The sequence below is a fragment of the Amblyomma maculatum genome, chromosome 5 (assembly GCF_055883805.1).
Source record: "Amblyomma maculatum isolate TAMU_Amacu chromosome 5, ASM5588380v1, whole genome shotgun sequence".
In the NCBI taxonomy this organism is placed as follows: Eukaryota; Metazoa; Arthropoda; class Arachnida; order Ixodida; family Ixodidae; genus Amblyomma; species Amblyomma maculatum.
In genome coordinates, this window is record NC_139348.1 from 142,291,033 (window position 1) to 142,316,993 (window position 25,961).

The 25,961-nt window shown below is 45.2% G+C and overlaps 1 protein-coding gene across 1 annotated transcript in view; it reads left to right on the plus strand.

The window, feature by feature from the left end:
* Positions 1–18,091, plus strand: part of LOC146189799 (lysosomal alpha-glucosidase-like) — a 29,283-nt gene extending 11,192 nt beyond the window's left edge. Inside the window, exons 6-20 of the mRNA XM_084605346.1 lie at positions 4,518–4,683; positions 5,070–5,166; positions 5,299–5,669; positions 6,238–6,348; positions 6,537–6,653; positions 8,103–8,305; positions 8,526–8,659; positions 10,008–10,159; positions 11,026–11,174; positions 13,568–13,652; positions 15,149–15,330; positions 15,542–15,630; positions 16,888–16,937; positions 17,565–17,711; positions 17,955–18,091. Coding sequence (XP_084461472.1) covers positions 4,518–4,683; positions 5,070–5,166; positions 5,299–5,669; positions 6,238–6,348; positions 6,537–6,653; positions 8,103–8,305; positions 8,526–8,659; positions 10,008–10,159; positions 11,026–11,174; positions 13,568–13,652; positions 15,149–15,330; positions 15,542–15,630; positions 16,888–16,937; positions 17,565–17,711; positions 17,955–18,020 — 2,119 coding nt within the window. The 3' untranslated portion in view covers positions 18,021–18,091. The remainder of the gene's footprint in view (positions 1–4,517; positions 4,684–5,069; positions 5,167–5,298; positions 5,670–6,237; positions 6,349–6,536; positions 6,654–8,102; positions 8,306–8,525; positions 8,660–10,007; positions 10,160–11,025; positions 11,175–13,567; positions 13,653–15,148; positions 15,331–15,541; positions 15,631–16,887; positions 16,938–17,564; positions 17,712–17,954) is intronic.
* Positions 18,092–25,961: the final 7,870 nt, after the last annotated feature.

The window sequence follows — 25,961 nt, forward strand, 5'->3', positions numbered from 1 at the left end:
GAAAAGTGGAAGAGCGCTAGCTTCAGACGTTCGGAAACCTCCCAAGGCCCAGAAAAACAAACATGAAGAAAACGAAACAGTCACGTGAAAAAACCCCTGGGTTCACCTGCTGCATAAAAAATTACTTTAAAAATCACTTAAAAAAGACACCTCTTTGCTTGAAAGAGCAAGAGACGTCTTGCTGACACACTTATTGTCCGTTGAAATAAAATACGATTCCACTATCTCTCTCGTTATCTTCTCTTTGTGGCGATATAAAATCTTAACACTGTCAAACTTAGGAGTGCACTTCTTCTTCTCCTTCTTCATTATTTCACATGACTGGCAATGGGATACCAGAAACGTTTTGTCCTTTCCAATTTCCAAGTTGTTACAGTGTTCCTGTAGTCTCTTATTAATACACCGTCCGGTTTGTCCTATATAACTGGCTCCACAAGAGAGTGGAAGCCTATACACAACATCTGTCTTGCATCCAACATAGGGGTTTCTATGTTTCACCATACATTCTTGCTTCTTCTCTTCTCTTTCCCTTTGAACAGCCGGGCAGATCCTCTTCATCTTGAGCGGGGCGGTCAGTGCGACGTCCACATTATACCTCTTGCCTACATTTTTGAGGCCATGCGAAATCCTGTGCACATATGGTACCACTGCAACCTTCCTCTTCCTCTCACCCATGCTGTGCAGGGATTTCAGTCTGTGCGTTCTTTTAAGGTTCTTCAGTACCCGGCAACTGGCCTCAATAATAACTGACTCCCGATAACCGGACTTTGCAATTCTCTTCACTTGTCTTTCAAAACTCTTGCCCATGCCGTGGTAACAAGATTTCTTCAACGCATTTAATAAGCAAGTGTTTATCATCCCATTCTTCACTAATTTGGAATGTCCTGAATTGTAGCCTAGCAACGGCTTCATCGATCTCGGGTTGTATTCCCAACAAACATGATCATCACCGAATTGAATCAAAATATCTAAATACTGTAACCGATCGTCCACTGGTTTCTCAACAGTAAATTCCAGGCCGGATCCACACTCAGTAAAAACATCCATAATGTCCTTCATTCGTTGATTGAATACTTCACGGTCTGTTAATACTAAAAAGTCGTCCACATACCCGAAGGTGGAATAATGTAAGCCCTCCAAGTTATCCTTCAGGTGTCTGTCCACGTACATTAAGAAGATGTCACTCAAGACCGGTGCAACACTCGACCCAATGCAGACTCCAGCCTTCTGCGCATACAGCTTGTTCTTCCAGCCTATGAAGGTGGATTCCAGGTAGAACCTCAAAAGTTGAAGGAAACTTTCAACACTAACACCTGAGGCGTCAATGAAGTCACATTCATTATTGTATTCTGTAATGCACATTTGTACACGCTTAAGAAGGCAGTCATGGGGGAGGCTACAATATAAATCCTTGACATCCATGCTGAAGCCGACACATTTTCTTGGGTTGTGTTCTTTGAGGAACACGACAAGGGCTTCAGAGTTAGGTAGCCTTAGAGGGTCTGATAAAGTCAACGAGGAAAGGTGTTTCTGCAAATATTTGGACACCAGGTGCTGCCACGTGCTCTTTTCAGATACGATGGCTCTGAACGGAACATCTGGTTTATGGGTTTTTGCCGAAAAGAATACTTCCATATGTAGTTGCTTGCATTGTTTCACCTGTTCACGTATCCGTTCAAGCCCAAGATCATCTAAAAGAGCCATAGCCCTCTCTTTTATCATGGTCGCTTTCATAGGAAACCTTTTGAAACTCTTCTCAACAGCAGCCTCGGCTTTTTCTTGAAACTGATTCTCAGAAAAAATAGTAAAATACCCTTCTTTATCTGATAGTATAACTCTGAGGTCTCTTGAGGCCATCCATTTAGCAATATAGTTAATAGGGCATCGTTTCCCCTTTAATCCTTCTTTTGTGTGCTCTAGCACTTCCAAGCACTCATGGATGCACCGCGACCTATCAGAATCTTCAACTCTATTTGCAATACAGCGTGACATGGTCAGCTGTTCAGCCTCATCAACTCTAGGCTCAAAATCATGCTTAGGACCCAGCCTCAGCATCTTATCAATATCTAGAGGTATATCTTCAGCTGCGAAATTCAATACCTTGCCTTGCTGATCTTTGTTCATCTTCTTTTTCCGTGGAAGCAGAGGTAGAACCACCTTCCAAAGGAATTCCGTCAATCTAAGGCCCTCTAAGGCTACCTAACTCTGAAGCCCTTGTCGTGTTCCTCAAAGAACACAACCCAAGAAAATGTGTCGGCTTCAGCATGGATGTCAAGGATTTATATTATAGCCTCCCCCATGGCTGCCTCCTTAAGCGTGTACAAATGTGCATTACAGAAGACAATAATGAATGTGACTTCATTGACGCCTCAGGTGTTAGTGTTGAAAGTTTCCTTGAACTTTTGAGGTTCTACCTGGAATCCACCTTCATAGGCTGGAAGAACAAGCTGTATACGCAGAAGGCTGGAGTCTGCATTGGGTCGAGTGTTGCACCGGTCTTGAGTGACATCTTCTTAATGTACGTGGACAGACACCTGAAGGATAACTTGGAGGGCTTACATTATTCCACCTTCAGGTATGTGGACGACTTTTTAGTATTAACAGACCGTGAAGTATTCAATCAACGAATGAAGGACATTATGGATGTTTTTACTGAATGTGGATCCGGCCTGGAATTTACTGTTGAGAAACCAGTGGACGATCGGTTACAGTATTTAGATATTCTGATTCAATTCGGTGATGATCATGTTTGTTGGGAATACAACCCGAGATCGATGAAGCCGTTGCTAGGCTCCAATTCAGGACATTCCAAATTAGTGAAGAATGGGATGATAAACACTTGCTTATTAAATGCGTTGAAGAAATCTTGTTACCACGGCATGGGCAAGAGTTTTGAAAGACAAGTGAAGAGAATTGCAAAGTCCGGTTATCGGGAGTCAGTTATTATTGAGGCCAGTTGCCGGGTACTGAAGAACCTTAAAAGAACGCACAGACTGAAATCCCTGCCCAGCATGGGTGAGAGGAAGAGGAAGGTTGCAGTGGTACCATATGTGCACAGGATTTCGCATGGCCTCAAAAATGTAGGCAAGAGGTATAATGTGGACGTCGCACTGACCGCCCCGCTCAAGATGAAGAGGATCTGCCCGGCTGTTCAAAGGGAAAGAGAAGAGAAGAAGCAAGAATGTATGGTGAAACATAGAAACCCCTATGTTGGATGCAAGACAGGTGTTGTGTATAGGCTTCCACTCTCTTGTGGAGCCAGTTATATAGGACAAACCGGACGGTGTATTAATAAGAGACTACAGGAACACTGTAACAACTTGGAAATTGGAAAGGACAAAACGTTTCTGGTATCCCATTGCCAGTCATGTGAAATAATGAAGAAGGAGAAGAAGAAGTACACTCCTAAGTTTGACAGTGTTAAGATTTTATATCGCCACAAAGAGAAGATAACGAGAGAGATAGTGGAATCGTATTTTATTTCAACGGACAATAAGTGTGTCAGCAAGACGTCTCTTGCTCTTTCAAGCAAAGAGGTGTCTTTTTTAAGTGATTTTTAAAGTAATTTTTTACGCAGCAGGTGAACCCAGGGGTTTTTTCACGTGACTGTTTCGTTTTCTTCATGTTTGTTTTTCTGGGCCTTGCAGTAAACGGCTTAGGCTTCGTTGTGAGTCAGCGCATGCACTGTGGCTTTCTTGTTTCTTGTCCCTTGTCTTCGTGTTCGCGCTGTTTATATTAATAATGAATAAGTACCAACTCGCCCAACAAAGTATCTTGATAAATTAGTGCCAGATGTCAATTAAAAGGGACAATTGAGTTCGAACCAATTATTTCCTCTGAAATCGGCCTTGAAACCAGACCTTTGCTGTGCCATGCAGAAACCTGGTGCGTCGCCCAGTCATGAAGTTCATATCTGTGAGCATTATGAATGCGGTCACACGAGTGAACCATGGGATGGCGCTGAAGCCAGTTTCCCGCACAGCTCGACCGCGAGAGCATGCCGGGTGGCGTTGAAAAGCGCCCCCTCTAGGAGGCTGCTGTCGAACAAATTACACCGTGATCTATGCCAACTTTGGGCCAGTTATCGAAAAAGAAACTGTTCAAACTCGGGAGAGGACGGATTCGAATAATTTCGGATAAATATTAGCACAAGCTCTTTTAACCGGTCAGGTAATCGAATAGAGGCGAATTCCACCGGTTATTCGAAAGTTTCGAATATTTGCACACGCCTCCTTAAGCCAAGCGCTTCACCTCCTACACAGAGAAGATGCCTGGAGTGAGCTAAGAATGTCGGAACCGAGTGAAGATAAATGCCTGCCCTCAAGATTTGACTGCATATCGGGGCACACACAGAAATTGCACTATATTCAAGAGCGCCTGTTCCTGCCTGGAGTCTGGTGTGTGTCTCGGCGCAATGCATTCTTTCATCGACCATCCGCCCATACAGCTCCGCACAATACTCTATTCATCTACACGAGCCATTCGAAAAGAAAGTGAGATTTAGCGTATGTTCGCAGGTTCCACACAAACCTGTCGACGCTGGTGTTTGCCGACCAGTTCCTGCAGATGTCCACATATATCACGTCACGCTACGTGTACGGAGTCGGGGATGTCAAGTCCCCGCTTCTGCGGAGCACTGACTGGCAGAAGATTACGCTCTTCAACGCTGGACGATCTCCAACGGTGAGGATGGCCTAAATACCAATATGGAGTCAATCTAACCTGTAGTCCTAGGAATATACGTTGTCCGAGGGGAGATAGGTCAATATTTAGAAGAAAATGACAACAAAACGTGAAAATAAAGTCGACGTAATGATTCGAAATGTGTCAGAAATGCTGGTAGAAGCTAAAGTTCTACTCGGAAGTTATTTGGCTCTCGGTATGCAATATTAGCCTTACCGTCAGATCTTGCATTCTTGAGATTGCGCATGCGCATAAGATGAAGTTGAAGGGAAAGAGGCGCATAATGCTGTTTACAGCTCCATTTGTAATCGAGCGTTGTTTAAAAATGCCAAGTTCTCGCAATGGCACGCTCGATTTGCGTGGCTCCAACCTCTGCTTGTCCGCAGGAAGGAAAGAACTTGTACAGCAGCCACCCGTTCATGATGATACACGAGGAGACCGGAGAGAGCTGCGGCATCTTTCTCCTGAACAGCAACGCAATGGGTAGGTCACGTGGTTTCTCGTCCGATAAATTATTTGTTGACAATAATGAGGACTTTTCAAATTGTTGGCGATCTTCACATGCCCTGACAACCCAGGTCAGGTATGCTCACATCGCATTCTCGCCTTGCGCAGACATCCTGCTGAAGCCGAGCCCCTCGGTGACGTTCCGCTCGACGGGTGGCATCCTGGACGTGTTTGTGTTCCTGGGACCGACTCCGTCAGCCGTGGTTCAACAGTACACGGCGCTGGTAGGAAGGCCGGCCATGCCCCCGTACTGGGCGCTGGGCTTCCACCTCAGCCGCTGGGGCTACGCCAGCATCGACGAAGTGAAGGAGGCGAGGCGCCGCAACATCCGCGCAGGCATCCCCGTCGAGGCCATCTGGCTCGACGCTGACTACATGGATGCCCTGCGGCCCTTCACTTACGACAAGATTCGTTTCGCCGGACTGCCCGAGTTTGCTCAAGACCTGCACAAGCGGGACATGAAGTTTGTCCTCACGCTGGTAAGAGTGATGCCTTGCAAACAGTGCTCAATGATTATGTCTCGATTTCTTTTTAAGGTCGGATAACTTTAGCGGAACGCCAAAACGCTTCTCAATTTTCGCTTTTTCATGGAGAGGAACCGAGCTGCTTTACGCACAAGGGTATAAGGAAACGCATGCTGACACGATTGTGTAAGTGTTTTTCTACACATTAAGAAAATAAAAACAACCACCGCTTAATTTAAGGTATTAAGACAGCGTTATACCCATTGCTTATGGTAGGTTCTAATACAGAAAACGGTGTCACAGGTTTCATGTATAACGCTCATGCAAACATAACGCCTGACATCTGAAATGTCCTTAGAGCGCAAATGTTTTACGGGGCCTATTAGAGACCTTCCTTGTGCATATCTAAGAATCTTTAATGAGAGCTCTTAAAGACGTCTCCAGCAGGCGCGACTGGGATCCTAGTGTAAATATTCTTCGTTCCTAATGATAAGTGAATGGCGTCGATATTTAAAAAAAAAATATTAGTGTTCCTCTTGATGTAAATGAATGCAACGTACTCTGCGGTGTGTGTCTCCGATAGCATCCCGGCATTGACGCGAACCTGGAAAGAGGATCTTACCTGCCCTTTGACGAAGGTCACAAGGCTGCTCTGTTCGTCAGGTCCGAAAGTGGAGACTACAACTACGGCATGGTAAGCGGCGCAATTTGATTATCAATACCCGAATACCCTTAAGAGCATAGCGCGCGCCATTGTTCTCGATAGGGGCTCTTTTGCTTTGTACACAATGCATCTGCTCGTTAAGCAGTGGTCTCGTCTTCACACAAAGTTTATGCAAGAAAATGGAGAGTAACTAAGTAGCACTGTGCGTGTGCGCACAGGTGGGCAACCGAAGCCGACTGGTGTTCCCCGACTTTACGCACCCGGCGAGCGCTGAGTACTGGACCAAGATGCTTTCCTACTTTCACGACGTGGTGCCCTTTGACGGGCTCTGGCTGGTGCGTATATACCATTCCTCCCAGCCTCTATCTCCAGAGAACAAACGTGAAAACGTCAGTATGGGCACCGTGACCTAATCGATATTTTGTGTGAAAGATTTTTTTAATGTTGTACAAAGAATGAAATATCTAGGGACAAGTACTAAATTCAATTATTGACCTGAATAAAGCTAACATCTCTATTTCGGCTTTAAATAAAACTTCAGTAAAATGCGCTTCTTCACGCTCGCAGCAAAATTTTTAGCGCTACGACCTCTTTATTTCAGACGGCACCAGTAATAAGAAAAAGTCGCCATTACGAAATAGTAATTTGATATTAAGAAACGAACCATTGTAAATTAACGAGATCTTTACGGCCGTTTCATTCCGGCCTTATGTTTCTAGTGGTCAACTTGTGAGTGGCATGCCAGTCGGAAAAAACTACAGAACCGTGTCAAAAATACGATAAAATATTCTGTAGTTCCTTCGTAAACGTCAAATTTTTCTGTAGTTCTGTATTTTTTCTGTTGTACATTTCTGCTGTCTGTAGTTCTGTAGAACTTTTCTGTTGTAACTACAGAAATTTCTGATGTTACTACAGAACGTTCTGTTGTCACAACAGGTTTCCCGTCAAAAACCGCACAGGAATTCTGTCCTAACAACAGAAAATTTTCTGTATTTTTTTTCCGACTGGGATACGTTGCATAGCTGTAGTTGCGCTTGAACAAATCACATACAGTGATAGACTGATTTTAAATTGAGACCATTCGGTTCGAACGACGGCAGTGAATTTGCTCCTGCGGATTGCATTGGGCGCGTTGTAGAGGCTGGCACTTGGATCACAGCTGTTGTGTTTGAAATGAGTAAAATTATTTTACGACTTTATCTAAAAAAGAAAAAAAAAGCTGTAGTTTGGCTCTGGTTAACCCTAGTTGAATTGCGAAAGCAACGGCAGAAGCTTATTTTGCCTGCTACATTATTCCCCTATCATGCCCTATAAGTGTAAGGTGCTATATTATTGGGGACACATAAGTCCATCTTTTAAGGGCATGGCGCGAGAGCATAAGCTACCAACCCACATATAAAGTCACACTTTAACCAAGCCGTATGGACGTTCCTGCGTGTCGTAGGGGTAAAGAGAACGCAAACGGTTCTGGCAGGCTGATTCTGATATCACCTTCCCATATGAAAGGAGTGACCCGAGTTGGCAGCTCCTGTCCATGGCGTAGGGGTGACGTGAATTCAAATGTCATGGCAGGCTGATTTTTTTATGAGGAGACGCCTCTTCACGATGTAGCTGCGGCCACACGAGGTCTCGCTTTGACAGTCGTAGTTTGCATTCGCAATAAACCGAGGCCGCAAGTCCCAACATTTAGGCTTATGTGCACGGCTATATCTTTCTTATGTCTTCCGGTTTGGAATGCTTAAAGAACATAGGAACACTTCGACGATATCACGTGGTTGTGACAGGATCTTAACGAGCCATCCAGCCTGTACAACGGCTCGGAGCGAGGCTGTCCGGCGTCGACGCTCGAAGAGCCTCCATACTTGCCTGGTGAAGGGATCGAGGCACTGAGGACAAAGACGCTGTGCATGACCGGCCGCCAGTACCTGTCCAGGCACTATAACCTGCACAACCTCTATGGCCTGACCGAGGCACTACGCACATACGAGTGAGTTCCTTCAAATGCCTCACCCATTACTACCTACATCGCGTTAGTACCATACTAAAGCTTTGGACGTTCAGAGGAAACGTAACAGAGTCGGTTTACCCTGAACGATTTCTGTGTTTGTTACTGTTTCGGCGCGTGTACACTAGAGCAGGTAAAAAACAAACAATTCGTTTCCATATTTGTGTTTTGCTAATATCTCTCTTTATTGTTTTTTCCACAGTTCCCTGCGCCAGATCCTGCTTCGAAGGCCGTTCATCATCTCACGGTCCACTTTCTCCGGTCAAGGACGTTACTCTGGCCACTGGAGCGGAGACATCGAGTCAGACTGGGACTCCATGCGGGCATCCATTCCTTGTACGTGGCTGCGTTTCGTGCTGAATTAGTATCGTACGCTAAAGAAACGCGTTAATTTATGGTGTGAAAGAATTATGGCATGTTCCTGTGCCGCTGGCACTGGCGCAATCCAAAAGAAACAGGTTATAGCGACACTAATGGTGCTCCGCAGCTCCAAACTAAGTCCCCTACGAAACACATTATTCACTTTGCACAGAATGTGCAATTTGTTGCTGACGGTCGAATGTCTGTATTTCCGCTACCGGGAAAGCACTCACATATAGGTATATCTCTTTTGTGAGCTGCGGATATTTGCCAGTGACGGCACGACTATACGGGTAATGAAACCTTTCTGAAATGTAACTCTGATCACTGCGGATGGCGTTGCGGTACTGTTGTGCAGTACTGCTGCCCACGAAAGGCCGCAAGTGAATACTTATTTCTCTTCCACTCCTCTAGACTCTAACCTTGCCGCAGAAGCGTTCATGAATACTTCTGGTAATAAATATTACACGCGATTATGATCGGTATTCTTCAACTCCAAACTACGGCTTTGCGTGTTGCAACCAGAGAAAAGTACTCCCCTGATGGGGCTGGGACAGGTGGGTCACCGCCGCTTGTGGCGGGGGCTAGCCTGCCACATAATATTTATCTGTTGTAGGCTGTCATTGCACCTGCCACTGCTTCGGTGGTGGACGACGGCTGTTGCGGCGCGCGTCTTTCTCTCCCTCTTCCTTTTCTTTCTTCTCTATTTTCTCTTCTGTCCGCACGAGGCAGCGGAGATGGCTCAGCTACAGAGCCAGTAGCAGGCCCGTGCATTTTCTTTTCCTTCTTCCTACAGCCACAACAACAACAACAACAGCTCGCTGCTCTGGACGCATGCTTACCACGCATCTTCATGCAACAGCAAGACTTGCTGTCTGTGGCACGGAATCAATTGGGTGGCCGTTTTTTTTCTACAGCGTCGTGTGCTGTGCGATGTCAGCGCACGTTAAAGATCCCCAGGTGGTCGAAATTACTCCGTAGCCCTCCACTACGGCTCCTCTTTCTCTCTTTCCACTTTCATTCCCACCTTCCTCCCTTCCCTTACGGCGCGGTTCGGGTGTCCACAGAGCAAGTGTGACAGTTACTGCGCCTTTCCCTTCCTGTGAACCAATTTAAAAATTTATATCAGAGAAAAAGTTTTATCAGGAAGCCTCTTTCCTTGAGCAATTTGCGTTTACAACCTTCGAATGCGCTGCTGGTGCCAAGTGTTTCAACAAGGTATCTGCATACACCTACGTGTTAGCGCTCAGCTCATACCCATCAGCTCGAGCTCTAACTTGCACCGACGTTCTAAGAAAGGCGCGTACTCTACGCGCATGATCAGCAATGCTGACATTTAACATCCTGGGCATTCCGCTGACCGGCTCGGACATCTGCGGCTTCTGGGACAACACCACCAGCGAACTGTGCAACAGGTGGCAGGCGCTGGGAGCCTTCTACCCGTTCGCGAGGAACCACAACGCCAAGGGAAACCTCGTGAGTGACTGTGAAATGTTACTGAGATTTTCTCCTCTTCGTTGACAACGGCGAAAGTAATTAATACGAAAGAGTTGCTCCGGCACTTAAGATATGTCCCTTTCGGTCCCTGCGACAGCAAAGGTTTTTGTAGACCACGACAAGACCTACTCCTGGTCGTGGCTTACTTTAGATGCTTCCTTCAAAACGTCTAGGGTGACCCTTCCTTTAGAGATATGCGATTACTCTAAAATACTGAAACAAATAGGGAGAAATATTTCATCTCGATCTTACGCTAGGACTAAATCGGAAGCTACTCAGTATATTAGCAGGAATTTCCCCATAATATGAGTCACATGTACGATGTACTTCGCCATGTAACCATATCATGCCAGTTTATTTACTTGCCTTAAAGGTTGCACACGGTTCCAAAACAGTGCGCAGAAACGTTGTCGCCTATGCATTAAGCTCTTGTCTGTCGTCACCTTGGTCTCTCATATCATATACGTCGTTGCAGTATTGTATGCTTTTTTTGCCACAACGGAGCATATTTTAATATTAGGCGAAACACAATGCATAATTGAGCAACAGTGGTGGGAAAAACGCTTGGTGGATACCACTGCTGCAGATTTCATGTTACAGCGTTGGCAGGGAAGCTCGAAATATTCAAATTGACGTACAGGAGCGGTATTATAGACTCATGGATGCGGGTCACTTACACGTATCTTCAAGGTTTCTGTCACGTTCCTTGCCTTGAAGCGTAGATTGAAAGAAAAATACCGCGAATAAGAAATGACATATAATGATCTAACGTTTTCTATCTTAATCTTTAATTGAGGGAGTACTATGTCATTACCCACTCAGTGACATGATGACTGTGCTTGCAGGACCAGGATCCAGCGGCGCTGGGTGGGTCCGTGGCTGCTACTGCTAAGAAGACGCTCAAGATCCGCTATTGCTTTTTGCCCTACCTGTACACGCTCTTCTACCGCAGCCACGTATTCGGCGAGACTGTTGCCCGACCACTGTTCTTCGAGTAAGCTGCATCCGCATTTCACTCTCCATTTAAATCCTGATGCGCTCATTGTAGAAATCTGCCTTTACGCTCAGAATCCGCTACTGCTTATTGCTCTACATGTACACGCTCTTCTACCGTAGCCACGCTTTCGTCGAGAAGGTTGCCCGACCACTGTTCTTCGAGTGAGCTGCGTTCTTTGTTCTTCCATCATCTCCGCGCCTGAGGCGCTAGTTGCAGAATGTCTTTCATCGAATATTAATGCCTTGGCAGGTTGCCCTGCTGAGGAGGAAAGTATATAGATTCCTGAAAAACCCTTCCTGCTATATCCAGCTGGCTCTCTTTACTGACGACGACAGTTCCACCATGGATACTAACACACGGATAGATGCTGTTTTTTTAGATTTTGAAACATCTTTCGACAAAATTGCCCACCAATGCCTCTTGTTCAAACTTTCCCGCTTAAACCTGCACCCGCTGGTATTCGAATGGCTCCGCGAATTTCTTACTAACTGCACACAGTTTGTATTGGCAAAAAACAACACATCTTCCATGTCCCCTTTTACCTCAGGCGTGCCGAAAAGTACAGTTTTAGATCTTCTATAATTCTTATTGTTTATTAATGATCTTCCACATAATCTATCTTCTACTGTACGTTTGTTCGCCGATGACTGCGTCATCTACCGGAACATCACTAACAGCACAGACCATGTGCAATGCGACTTAAAATTTGTAGAAAAGTGATGGGATAAGTGGCTAATGTCTTCAAACACTAACAAAACAACTGCAATCACATTTCATCGTCGTCAGTCTTACCCTACCCTGAACTACACTATTTGCGGAGCATCGATATCTAATGCATCCACATATAAATATTTAGGAATCAGCCTAACACGGGATCTTTCTTGGAACACCCACATTATGAACGTAACCAACGAAGCTAACCGTGTTCCTGGTTTTTTGAAACATACCTTCCAGTCTGTCACCGGCGTCAATAAAACGTTCCGCATATTTAACTCTTGTCTGCCCTAAACTAAAATGCTCATGCTCTATCTGGGATCCCCCACAAAATAATCTTTCTGAAACACTCGAGTCCGTTCAAAACCGCCCCATACGATTCGTATATTCTGATTACTCATATCATACGGGAGTAACATCATTGAAAACAAAACCTAACCTTCCCATCCTTACATCCGGTCACAAAATAGCCAGACTTTCACTTTTGCACATATTTTATTATTTCCCTTTCAGTCTTTCCGTTATCAACCCTGCTCACCGAGTTTCACTTCTCACCAGTCTCTCAAAAGCCATCCACACACCTCCAGCATCCACTTTTACACACCTCAGATCATTCTTTTTCCCGACTGCAAGAGATTGGAACGACCTGCCAGCTGAAGCTTTTGCCCATCCTGATCATGAATTTTTCTAGTCATTCATCAGTGAACTAATTAAATGACCTGTTAGCCCACCCCTCATGTAACGCGCTTAGGGGGACTTTGAAGTACCAATAAATAATAAATAAATAAAAATATTGTAGAACAAGTAAAGAATGGGAGCCATAGATACGGCTGTCACTTAAGGAGTTATGCAGGCCCAAACAAGGGCACAGCGACAAATTTTTATTATGGCGGAATACCTGACATGTTGTGCAAGGCAGGTCAAAGGACAGATGAAGGTTAAGTGGAATAGTAGCCCAGATTTTGCGTGCAAAGTTGACATTGGCAGATAAGTATTTTCTGAGCAAAAAGTGTGGTGATACTTTCCGTATTTTGAGGCTTATGCGATTGTAGCGCTCGGTTCCTCAGCATATGTTCGCGGAATCGCGTCCTGAATGCGGAGGTGGCATTTTCACAGGTGTACAGTAGAACATTCTGCTGTACTTTGTGACGTTGCATAAGATAAATAATCCAAAATTTATGCATCGTTGATCCTTCTGTTAGGAACACAGCAACCGTTTCACCCCTTCCACATCCTTTCCCCGACGGTGCGTTACACTGCCTGCAGATATGTAGACTGCGTGAAGAATGAAATTGAAATGCAGCACCTAGAAATATGAACCACCTCTCATACACCGGCCTAACGTTTGAAACCTGTGCCCTCATCATACAATTGACATCGAGTCACTGCAGGACTATTCATAAAATTTAACACGGTAAGCGGCCCGTTGCTTATCTGTGGAAGCCATTCAGAATCCCGATAGCTGCGTTATTTGCAATGCCCTTACAGCAGCCTATAACTTTCGATCCGAGGTGACAAGGCGATCCCCTTGCAGAAATACCTTTTAGACATTCAGTGTATTGTCACGGAGTAGACAGGAATTTGTAACTGTAATCGGCGTTCTGCAGAAGAAACAACATAAGAGGATGTGGAAGTTGCGGATATCGATGACCCCTCGTACAATATTATGTTTACAGGTTCCCAAAGGACGTGAACACCTACGGCGTCGACACGCAATTCCTGTGGGGCAGTGCGCTGCTCGTTCTTCCTATCTTGGAGCCCGTAAGTTACGCGTACGTGTGGAACATGTCGTCCTAAGGCTCGCTTGCAACGTAGCAGGCCTTATGATACAACCATCATTGTTTCTAGTGCATTGTGTAGTGAACTCGGAATAAGGCCCCTCCTGGTGGCTAAGCGGCAGCTCAGGCTAATGCACAAGTGCTTTTTTGAAAAAAAAAAATCTTACTCCACTTAGCCGCTTATTGATTATAATACTTCACCAAACAACGATAAGCCGTAGTTAGGATGGAGTTTGTACGGTACCATGAGGTTTTGATAGGCAGCTAAATAAAACATTACAGGGCCTCTGATGTCTCTTAATAAGAGAATGGCGAAAGCCTATCGTTCCTATCCTATAATTTGCCTCCTATCGTTAGCCTCTTGTCGGCGTTCGTTGCAGTGCTACATATAACTTTGATTGGTTTACAGGAAAGGTAAGGCGCCGTATCTATCACTCTTTCTCCGGCAAGTGTGACTTTAGACTGTACACCATCGCTCCTATCGCGTGGCGTTCCTTAGCGCGCATTCGAGTGTGGCATTGCAGATGGCAGGGATGCATCCCGCCTCGGCCAATCAGGACGCCGCAAAAGCGGGACCCACTTTGTCCACCACAGCATGAGCCATTAAATGCTTTCGTTTTAATAATCCGAACATGGAAAATTTTCCGACACGACAATTAAGTTTTAACTCTTATGTCAAGAATTCTCATTTCATCATGTCATTCTCTTCCAGTTCTCGTTAACTGGTGCATCAACCCGTTTCCCCCAAGGCTGCGATTATTTAACTACTCTGCGTTTTTTGTTATTTGTCGTTTCTGGCCAGCCCCACCGCTGTGGGGCAGTGGTTAAGATGCCCGACTACTGTACCGGAGTATACCGGGTTAGAACCCGACCTCCAGCGGCTGCGTTTCGATGGAGGCGAAAAGCATGATGCACCAGTGTGCTGTGCGATGTCAGCACACGTTAACACTCCCAATGCGGTCGAAAATACTCCAGAGCCCTCCACTTCGGCACCTCTTTCTCTTTCTGCTTTCAATCCCAACTTCCTCCCTTCCCTTCCTCCCTTCAGGTGTCCACGGAACAAGTGTGACAGATAATGTGCCTTTCCGTTCCTGTGAACCAATTTTCGTGATTATTGTATTAGCCCCTGGTTAAAGTGATATCGTACTTTGTGTTTATTCTTGGTTGTTTGCTGAAGTTTAACTATACAAAGCGATAAAGCGTCACTTCATCCGATGCCAGGCTAGAACATAACAGAACTGAAACAGATAAAATATTTCACTTTGCCAAGCTAGAAGTTCTTGCATAGGTAAGGTTTCTTTCCGTTTCGGGCGGACAACATATGCATGGAACATTAGATAACCCGCTTACTGCTTTCATTTCTTTGCTTTCTGCAATGTGGATTTTGCAACGACGTGCCAACTATCTCGGACTCAGTACAACATTATGAAACCTAGGCTGAATTTACCAGACCAACGGCAATCTGTGCCGCGCGCCCAGAATGTGACCGGGGTGAAGCCGTACCTTCCTCGGGGAATCTGGTACGACGTGATGCTGGGGCTACCGTACCACAGCGCCGGCGAGGATTTCCAGATGACGCCGCTTAACGACTCCATCTGCCTGCTGATACGCGGAGGCCACGTGGTGCCCTCTCAGGAGCCCGCACAGACCACCGCCGCCAGGTGACCGGAGTTCTCCTCTCTCATGCGTTGCACGGGTCATTCCGTTTTACGTTGTGTATAGTGGCACATAGCATTTAGACGGCATGGATGCGAGTGCGAATACAGCCATTCGTGTCGCCAGCGGATTGATTTTCACTCAGTTAAGAGCAAGAATATCTACACAGCGCACTGAATCACTTTGCATTTCTCCTTAAATCACTTTCTCTCGCAGTCGGCTGAAGCCGTTCAACCTGCTGGTTGCCCAGAACCACGATGGGCTGGCGACTGGTGAGCTCTACTGGGACGATGGGGAGTACGTCGGTAAGCACCAGGTTTATATGGTGTTTATGTTTCTGGCTATACGAAGGACTAAAGAGCACTATTGGTTTCTTGACGCTTGTTGTCTCCTAGTGCAAGCAACGCGGTATAGTGTTGGTGCGAGCTGGAAACATTTCTAGAGCCAGAGAGCAGAAAACTACAGTAAACTATACGCAAACCAAATAATCAAAATATACGTTACAGACGTTGAATAAACTATGCAAGTAATTCTTTTTCTCTGGTGCCTGCGGCCGTAGAGGCCTCGTATGCAGAAGTAAATAACATAACAAAAGTCAGGAGAGTCGTATATCATCCTGAATACTGGATGAACCACAAAGCGTATGCTGTCACTTATACTGGTAATTTCGTGTGCCCTGTAGAGAGCTGCGAAATGCCGAAATTTAGAAGTGGGATTAGCGCCAAGTAACCCAAGGATTCGAAAAATAGCTTGAACTAGGAAAATAGTGCATCAAAGCTGCGCATGGCTGCAGTCCTTAAAACCGCAATAAATATTTACTCTATATTTGTACCTACGAGCTTCGGAAAAAAACAAAAAAACTGTCGCTCTCTTCGTAAAATCCTTACAAGTCACCTGTCGGAGATATGAAAATAATAACTGCATTTATCTAATTTTTGGATAAGGTGCAAGCTAATTTCCATTAAGACTTATTTCAAACCAGAACATTGCTATCTTCTTCCAATCTTGAGTCTCGCCAGCAAATGGGAATCTCATCTACAATTAAGCCAACGAAACACAGCTGGTTTCATTACTTGTTTGACTTTTACAGTGGTACGGGAGCGCAATCATTACATTAACTTCGTATTTCACGCTTTCTATACTTGCGTTCTCTTAAGCCGTTTTTTTATGCTGCCCTCAGTACTGTGTAAATATTTCCTAAGTGACGATATTCGAACATCTGCTTAAAATGTAATGCCCAGAACACGTGACGAATTTTGCAAGCGTGTTATATTATATGGGTACCAAAAGAAACAAGACATAACGGAGGGTATAATACGAGCCAACGGATGAATTATGGCCTCATTAGGAAATATTTCAAATCTGCACAGGACAGGTGCAAGACCGTACACAAATTGAATGGCTTAACGCTTTTGCTCCCCAAAGAAGTAAACGTTGCTCCAACGCAGCGCTTGTAAAATCACGTGAAAAGACCAAGTCATCATAATAGCATATGTTTGAATTTGTAATTGATAGTGCCGCAGCATTTGATACTGATAATGTGACCCTTTGTAACTGCGCAGGATCGTACGAAAAGGGCGAGTACAGCCTGATCAAGTTCGTCGCTGTCAAGGTGCGTACCCGTAACTGCCACGTGCTTCGAGTGCTCCTTGAGGGCGCTGATGCCACGCGCTTGAATTTCTTTATTTCCGTGGCCGCTCTGATTGTATCGAGGACAAAACAGAAAGACGTTAACTTCACATTTCTTGCCACACTTTAGCATCTGCTTTCTTGCCTGACATTTTCTTCATTTTCAAACCGATCGTCAATGAGACCTACAGGCTGTAAACCTCAATACCGTTTTGTATTATGGAAAAAGCTAAATCATTGCATAGGAAACGTTCAGAATCGGAATGTACAGTCTTTGTCAAAAATATACGGTTCAAGGGTATTGCTTCTAAGCCTCGTAACGAAGCTATTTACGCATCTGCAGGGCTCTAAATCTCGTTGACGAAAAATCTAGTCCTCACTCTTTTCTATGATTAACTCCATATACCAGTATTGCTTCCAGTAGCCTAGTTGGAGTGCTTAGAAGCAAACCCCTTGGGCTGTATATCTTTGACAAAGACTGTACATACGCGAACAAATCACTATACACGGTACGGACATAAAAATCTGCACAGTACCGATTTTTCCCCCCTTTTTGGACGTCGACTGCTACAAGAAAAATGTACTCTGTGGCTGTACCGGCCATTCCCAGAATACGGTGTCGAGCATGTGCGTCCACTGCGGATACGACAGCATCATGCTCCTGAACGCGGTCACGGTATACGGAGTCACCGAAAAGCCCCGGGACGTCAGCTTCAACAAGCAGGCCACCAACTTCACCTACAACCCGGCTGGACAGGTGCGTACGTCGGCTAGAGTCGTTACATCTTGATTTATTTCCCTGTGCCGCTTCTTGATGTATATTTCTTTCATTTAATTTTTAAGCCTTTGTTTTTTTGCTACTCTCTTTCTTGACTCCCCTTCTTTCCTTCGCTTTTTTCTCGCGTTATTTGTCCTTCCTTTACCAGTTTTTTTCCCTCGGAGTGTAGCTTTTTTTCTGGACAGTTGTCACAGCGCCTACCTTCTTTTTCCTGTTCTTCAGTTCATGAAGGTGTCCAGTCTCCACTACCAGCTTACCAAGCCATTCGTGCTTACGTGGACCCGTTGAGCGAGGCGAGCGATGTTGCCCCAGCTGCATTCTTCCTGGCGGGAATAAACCGACTGTGGAGCACAAGCACAATCTTGCTGCACACTTTGGTGACAGCTATATTCTCTGTGTGAAACCCGAATGGGTGTGATGGAGGGCAGTTTTCGGTGCTTGCGAAGTTTTTTACGTCTGCCATAAACACCAGCAACGCCATGGAGGGTGACAGAAATCGAGCTTCTTGGTTACGGTCTTCAATAAGCAGAATACAAAATGACGTGGACCTGAAAGAAATCGTACTTGAAAGACGCTAGCAATCGCGCTGTACTTTACCTTACATTATGTGAAGCTGACTCCAGATCATTCAGTAGTAATTGCTGTAGTAATATTTTGGAACTGAAATACAAAGACAGTTGACCATGTGGTACAGAAAAAGAAGCTTAGCTTTTCGCCTGGCTCTAGCTGTGGATCAGGCGATCGAATACAAGAATAAATAAAAGGTGCTGGCAGAATGATTCCACAGTTCACGGAAGATTCCACAGAGGCACGGAAGAAGAGGATCCCGGTTTGTGGCATCACACTATTACGTAACATCCCATGAAAGTTGGTTACTACGTGACTCCGCTTTGGACACCGACCCTTGGCTATTTCGCTGTCTGATTGACGTAATTGGCTGTAATTATTCCACATGCAGCAGACTTTTCCCATTCAAAAATGTTTTCACCCTCTATCTAGTGCAACCATTCGTTGGCCGGGGTGGTGCAGTGGTAAGACGCCCGACTACTGTGCCGGAGTACCTGGGTTCGAACCCGACCTCGGCGCTGCGTTTCGATGGAGGCGAAACGAAGAGGCGTCCGTGTGCTGTGCGATGTCAGCGCACGTTAAAGATCCCCAGGTGGTCGAAATTACTCCGTAGCCCTCCACTACGGCTCCTCTTTCTCTCTTTCCACTTTCACTCCCATCTTCCTCCCTTCCCTTACGGAGCGGTTGCGGTGTCCACAGAAAAATAAGTGAGACAGTTACCGCGCCTTTCCCTTCCTATAAATAAATCAGTTTTTTTTAAGCACTCTTTTCGTTCGAACTTGTAATCCTGCCGGAAAACCTCTGGTGACACGACCTTGAAAACATACCCACTTAATGTCTGCGCATTATTGAAACATTTAAATTGGGAATTATGCTAGCTGTGAAGTGGCAAAATACCATGACACCATAAAAGGAAACGCATTTTAAAAGGGCAAGCCACCGATCGCTCATTAAGGTTTCTCTTGCGACGCCCTGAATGCATTGCGCCAGTTTGTACGAGGTGATCGAAGCTCATTTTTCCACATAATGCACGGGCGACGCAAAGCGTAGCAGATATTGCGCACCTCGGCCTGCTGCATGCGATAAACGAGGTAAGACAAAGAGGAGAAATTGCAGTCGGCAGGAAACACTCGGTGTTGGTCTCGATACCAAAGCCTGGGAAACCTCCTACGAGCTTACAACCTGTGCGGCCAATATCGCTAACGCCCAAAATTTACAAGTTTTATGACAAACAGTAATAGACACCACCCTGTTGTGGTAGTTGCAAATTCTGCAAAAATACCATGCTCGCAAATTAGATTTTGTACAAGCTTTGGCACAGAATCTGGGTTGGCTATGCTAGCCGAAGAGGTCGTACATGTGTCCCCTCATAGCCATCTTGTTCGCACCATGGTGGCTGCAGAAGTGGCAAAGACATACGATAACGTGTTACGTGTCATGATACTTATCAACATGGAAAGTATGGGCATTCAACTACAGGTCATAAAAACGGTGCATAACCTGCGTAAGGACAGGACGTGTTCTGTCCGGATAAATGGACAACGAATCGGCAATTACACATCAAACAGAGGCATGCCGCGAGGGTAAGTTTTGGCACCTTCATTGTTTAATATCGCTCTCATCCCTTTGGCGTGGAAATTAGCTGAAACACCAGAATTGCAGTTCATTATTTACGCAGACGATGTCATAATATGGTCTACTCATAAACTGCTTGAGACACAAAATCTTTATTTGCAAGAGGCCTTAAATACACTAGATGAGTACGTCCGCGAAGCAGGTCTGGAGCTGTCACCCCAAAAGTCCAGCTACATTCATGTTGCAAATAAGAATGGAAGAAAACAATTGGAAACGAAAGGAGCTACGCTAAAGATTGGAAATCGGTCATTACAAGAGGTGGACGAGTAGAGAGTTCTTGGCCTAGATTTGGCAAAGGAACACAATGGCTCCATAGGATGAAAAAGTAGGTGCGATTTCCTTGCACTTTCGTCAAGGGGAGGAAGAGCCGGAACGGAGGTGGCCAGACGTCTTGTACAATCGGTGCTTCAGCCCAGGATACCAGGCTCAGTTCCAAAGACTGACGAAGCGACGGTGGGCAGAGTATAAAACAATAGGAAGCAATGAGTACAATCACTGCCTTACCAAAACTTATCTCCATCCCTATTCCTCAGAAATATACGCAGCTCAATACACTGACAGAACTCATTGAACAGCTAGGGGCAACAAGGAATATGAAACAAAAATATGTTATACCCATGGCATACCAATGCGGTGACAAGGAAAACACTGACAATGGCTGAACCCCCTCCATGGGAGCTCGCGACTATTAGGACGACCAAAACGACTAAGCTACGTCGTAAAGACAAGCCGGCGTGTCGCCCCCTGGTTGATTTACTCCCTGGAACTTGTATTGCATATACAGACGCGTCGATTATAGAAAATGTCGGCAGAACAGCAGCTACCAGCCCGACTCACGAAGAGTTAAACGTACATAACGCAAAACAACATCCGGACAGGCTTGTTATGGAAATTTATGCATCCACAATGCAATGTAGGCCATAAATAAAATAGAGTCTATAACAGAAGCCCACATCTATACCGACTCCTTAGCTGCCATAAAACCACTGAAAAGAGTGACAAAGACACTACTTGCAACCCAGGAGACCAATGCACTAATAAGGAAACAAATGTACGCTTCCACATGCACTGCACATAAGATAGTGCTGAGAAAGCTGAGCAGAGAAAAGTTGGCAAACTCGAACACCAAACTCCAAAAACTAATGGAACACCCATCAAGCAACCTTTTGATGCCCGCTTTGTTGTCCCCATCCAAGCATCCTCTCTGCGAAAAAGTACACGTGTCCTCATTCTGCCTTGCACTTACCCCCTCCTTAATTATTGATCTAGGCTGTAGGAGGTACCCCTTAGAAGGAAAAGGGCTCCATGGATCGGCCCTTATACCCCGTCGGTCATGTGTCGGTGGGACTCCTAAGACAAAGGGCCGACAACCTGCCCGAAATGTTCTACACCGGCTGCAGAGTTGTATGTTCGCCATCTGCTGTAGACTTGGGCAGGGACGAGGGCGTCAAAGACACGGATTCGCCAGGAAGTAGGACTGTCGGCGACGAGGGAGGAGATTTCTGAGTGGCTAACGGACAACACTAAAAGCAAAATCATTCTCCAGTTTCTGGCAGAAAACGATTTGCACGACTTTCTACGGTATGCCTTATGGTACGTTAGCGAAATAAAAAAAAATATATTATGAGCCTGGTACCGGCAAGCAAAATCAGTCTTCATGAGTTGAGCATGAAAAGAAAGGAGGAACATGTATTCAATTACAACTCTCAAGATTTTAACCAGTGATCACGGAATAGGCAGAAATACTAATACAAAAATCAAACTAGAAGTTGCGAAATTATGGTTAGGATACAAAAATACACAAGCAAGTGGGGTGATTTTGAGTGAAATAAATAAATAGAGAAAAAGAGAAGTAGGCAGCCTCGCCTAGTTTTAAAATGATTTCTATAGCTGTGACAGGGCGTCTCTTCGCACATGTAGTGCGAAGAGAGGATAACCGATGGTCGCTTAGGGTAACAAACTGGATTCCAAGAGAAGGAAAGCGTAGCAGGGGGCGGCAGAAAGTTAGGTGGGCGGATGAGATTAAGAAGTTCGCAGGGGTCAAGTGTATGCAGCTAGCACAGAACCGGGTTAAGTGAAGAAGTATGGGAGAGGCCTTCGCCCTGCAGTGGGTATAGTCAGGCTGGTGATGATGATGATGATGACAGGGCGTCATAGAAGCTACAAAGTAAGAACTCCGAGAAATGTGTCAGCGAAATTTTTATTGGCTTTGAATGAAGAGTATAACTGCGACGTCATCATTGCTTTATTAGGCACGACGTCGCTGTGCTGCGTCAATTCACTGCGAAGGAAAATATGCATTCACTAATAACGATGAAGTTATGGGATTGTTAGTCGATAACTGATAGTGATAACTGATACTAATAGTGAGTAGCAGCAAAATAACATGCGGAGAATTCGGCAGCTCAATGTCTCACGAGAATTTTAGTGCACGTTTAAGACACCCAGATATGTTTATATCAACCATATATAAAAATAGGCTTGTCTTTGACCTTTGCGTCAGTTTGACGTTTTACGAACGAATAAAACTGGGAAACATTCTTAGAAAGTCAGTACACCGTAACAAGAGTGCATATGTAACATCAGTTTTACAGGTCGTCTTTACTAGATTTGCAGGTCTAGGGAGCCCATGGGCTTCGGGCATATCTTTCGTCATGTGTCGGATTTCAGGATATGCCGTAACTTTTGCGACTTTTACCAGATCACTCGTGTTCAACATTTGCGTTCAGAAATTGTAGTCGAATATTTTGACCAAACCTCTTGTCAATTCCCTAGCAGTATATGAAACTAAACGAAAAAGTGACCAATAGCCTCTTGTGCACAAGTCACAAGGTTGCGTTGAAGAGGGGTCGTGCACATGGGTTTAGGAAATCCGCAAGCAGTCTTGTAGGTTCGGCTGCGTCGAGTAACTCTGGTTGAGGAAGCCTCGAATCCTTTCCAGGAGTGTCACCCTTGAGTTGATGTTGTCGATGCCGAACGCGGCACACTCTGTGCTATTTACGGACAGGGTGTGACGCCATGAGTCAAATTCGATGTCGTACACGGTGACGGTGAAGTTGACGGGTGGGTAGACATATTTCGCGACGCAAGTCTGTCGCAGGCAGTGAAAAAAAAAACAAAACGAAGACACACGAAGCTGTAAGACCCGTCTCGGCAATAACGTGCGCAATCACTACCATGTTATTCGGGTACTTCATGTAGAGACAAGTGAGGTCCTTGATCGTGATGTACTCAAATAGAATGTGCGCATGCTTTTGAGTTCAGCTGTAATAATAAATCAATTCTCGAAGTGGGTAAGTTTTCGTTTGTCCGACAGCGGAAGACGGTGTTTTATTTAGCAGGAAAATGCGTTTGAAAATTTTCCGTTACAATGACGAGAATTGGGCCTAGTTGGTATTCATAGTGGTTTCACCGCGATAGAACAACGCGCTCCGTGGTGTTGTCTTTATTTTCGTTCTATGTGTTAGCGCGGTGAAACCACTTGTTCCGTCACTCAGCCCAGACTCCTAATGGCAAGACAATGAAGGACTATGTTATCACTGTCCGAAAGCAAAGCGCCCGGACGTCACAGCCGTTTTCTGGCGAAAACGGATGTTTTTGTCTAAACTCAGTTCTTAGTAACAGTTGCGTTTATGCTATCAGCACATAGTATTGTACAGTGGAAAAGAAAGTAGTTTAGCAGCAGTAACTTCTCGCCAGAGTGGCAGAAGGGCAACAAGTGGCGATGAGGTTGGAGGAAGTCAGAGTGAGCGTTGCGGTATTCCCCGCCACGGTGGCGCAGCAGTTAAGGCGCTTGACTGTTGGCCCAAGGATGCGGGTATTCGCTTTTCGATGGAGGCGAAAAGCCCGATGGAAGCCCGTCCGCGGTGCAATGTTAGTGCACGTTAAAGATCCCCAGGTGGTCAAGATCTCCCGAGCCGTTTACCACGGCGTCTCTCATAGCCTGAGTCAGTTTGGGACGTTAAACCCCCTAAACCAAACAAAACCAAACCTTGCCTTAATATGACACGTGGAGAATGTGCGCTTCCCAAAACCTGCTTCCTGCCCCAGTCTCCTCAGTGGAAACATGGAAACGACATGGCCTGTTTGCGACCAGCGTGTGGGAGAATCGAAGCATGCGCAGTTTATTTATTTTGGTTGGCCGTGTCTTGTAATTTTTAACCCCCACCTGAATCCGTAAACGCCACCTTCGATTTGTGCCAAATAAATAAAACAAACAACATTAGGTTTTTCGTGCCATTAGCAGTGAGATGGCGAAATAATTTCATCGTAGCAAAAAAGTGAACATATTATAAAACGACAAGCCATCTAGTCATATTCCATTTCAGCACATCGGCCTTATCGAACTGTCCCAAGTGACTCATGTGAACCGGCACGATAGGCCCTGCCTCTCTGTGCTGAGACACTTCAGTGTTGAAATAATAAACTACAAAAAAAAAAAACTACACTTACCTTATACCTCAGTGAGATGTTTTCGTGTCGGCTACGCTTGTTTGGCTAGACAAGAATGGCTTAGCTTACAAATAGAAAGGCATTGCTGTGCTGGGATCAATTTCAGCTGCTACAGTCAGTCTTATTTTGTGTATGTGTGTGGTAAGTTTCAAGGTTACTACGAAGCTCCTTCTTTTAGCTATTAATTGTAGAGACAGAATACGAAATGTAAAAAGGAAAAAATGTTAGTTTTCTCCGAGATATCGCTGAAATGCCTAGACCTGACAAACGCGCACAGTTCTTGCCAATGGCGCGAGTTACACTTCTTGAAGTTTGGTTTCGTTTAACTAGTGTTGTGAATAATGTATCTAATGGAGTGTCCAGTCGGTTATAGCGAAAAAGCCGCTGTAACATGGGGTTATGAATGATGTGTCAAAATGTTTGCCATGTTTTACATCCAAGGTTTGCCACCGTCAAGTCGAGTAAGTCTACATAGGTGCAGATATCCTTGCCTCTTCCCGAGCTAGTACTCTGAAAAGATAAACATATGTTTCCGCAGTACAGAGCAAGAAGAGGGGAGTTTGGCCAAAGACCCCAGAGACTTTCATATAACACCAGGAATCGATTTCTACCCGTTCAGCATGACAGGCGGAAGCTGTGATCACCAGGCCATCACTGTAGTGCTGCTTAGTGCTACTAGACCACCGGCCTGTGCAGTGATCGGAGACATAGATCGCAGGCATAGAAATTTTAATACCGAACATTTTGATTTCACATTTGTGACTGATAGATGGAACTATAAGGCAAGGTGCAACTATGGACTCCACCCACACAACCTGGACTCACATCTCGCAATAAAGTTTTGCAGTCAGCAAGTACTAGCACACAGAGGCAGCAAACTTCTTTTGGAAACGTGTTTGTTAACCAATAAAACTGCTCATTATCGAAAAGGATCCTCAAGTCTTTCACCTCCTTTATTTGGTTTGTTTTTAGGCGTAGTGCTTAACATCCCAATGCCACACAGGTTATGAGATGGCTTCATTGTGGATTGCTTCAGGAATTTCGACCTCACTAGGTTCTTTAACGTGCATAGACATTGCATAGCACACGGGCGTCTTGCTTTTCCCCGCCGCCGAGAAGCGGTCGCCGTGTCTAGTAGAATTCAAGCAACCGAACCACTGCACCACCGCGATGAGTCTTTCAATTCTTTTGAAAACGGGATCATGCTAGGATCTGTAGTTTTCAACCTTTTGAGGCTCTAGTTGTCCAACTGTATTTGGATCGCACCATATGCTATTCATATGTACGTTATCAATAGGCGCCAGTCCTTGTCTTCGGCCCGTTCTGTCTGCGCACCAGTTATCTTCAGCCTTACCTTTTCTCTCAGTCCTTGTACGGAGTCAAACACAAGCGTGCGGCCGAGTGTCTTGTCGAAAGACATCCTCACGCGGTTGTTTGGATCATAATGCGAATTGTTCCTTAAGACGCTCGACACGTTGCACGCCTGTAATAGTAAAAAAAAACATGAAATTTAGATTTGGTTTAGCTTGTGGTTAAACCTCAAATTAAGTGAGAGCAATCTGCGTGGCTACGCTT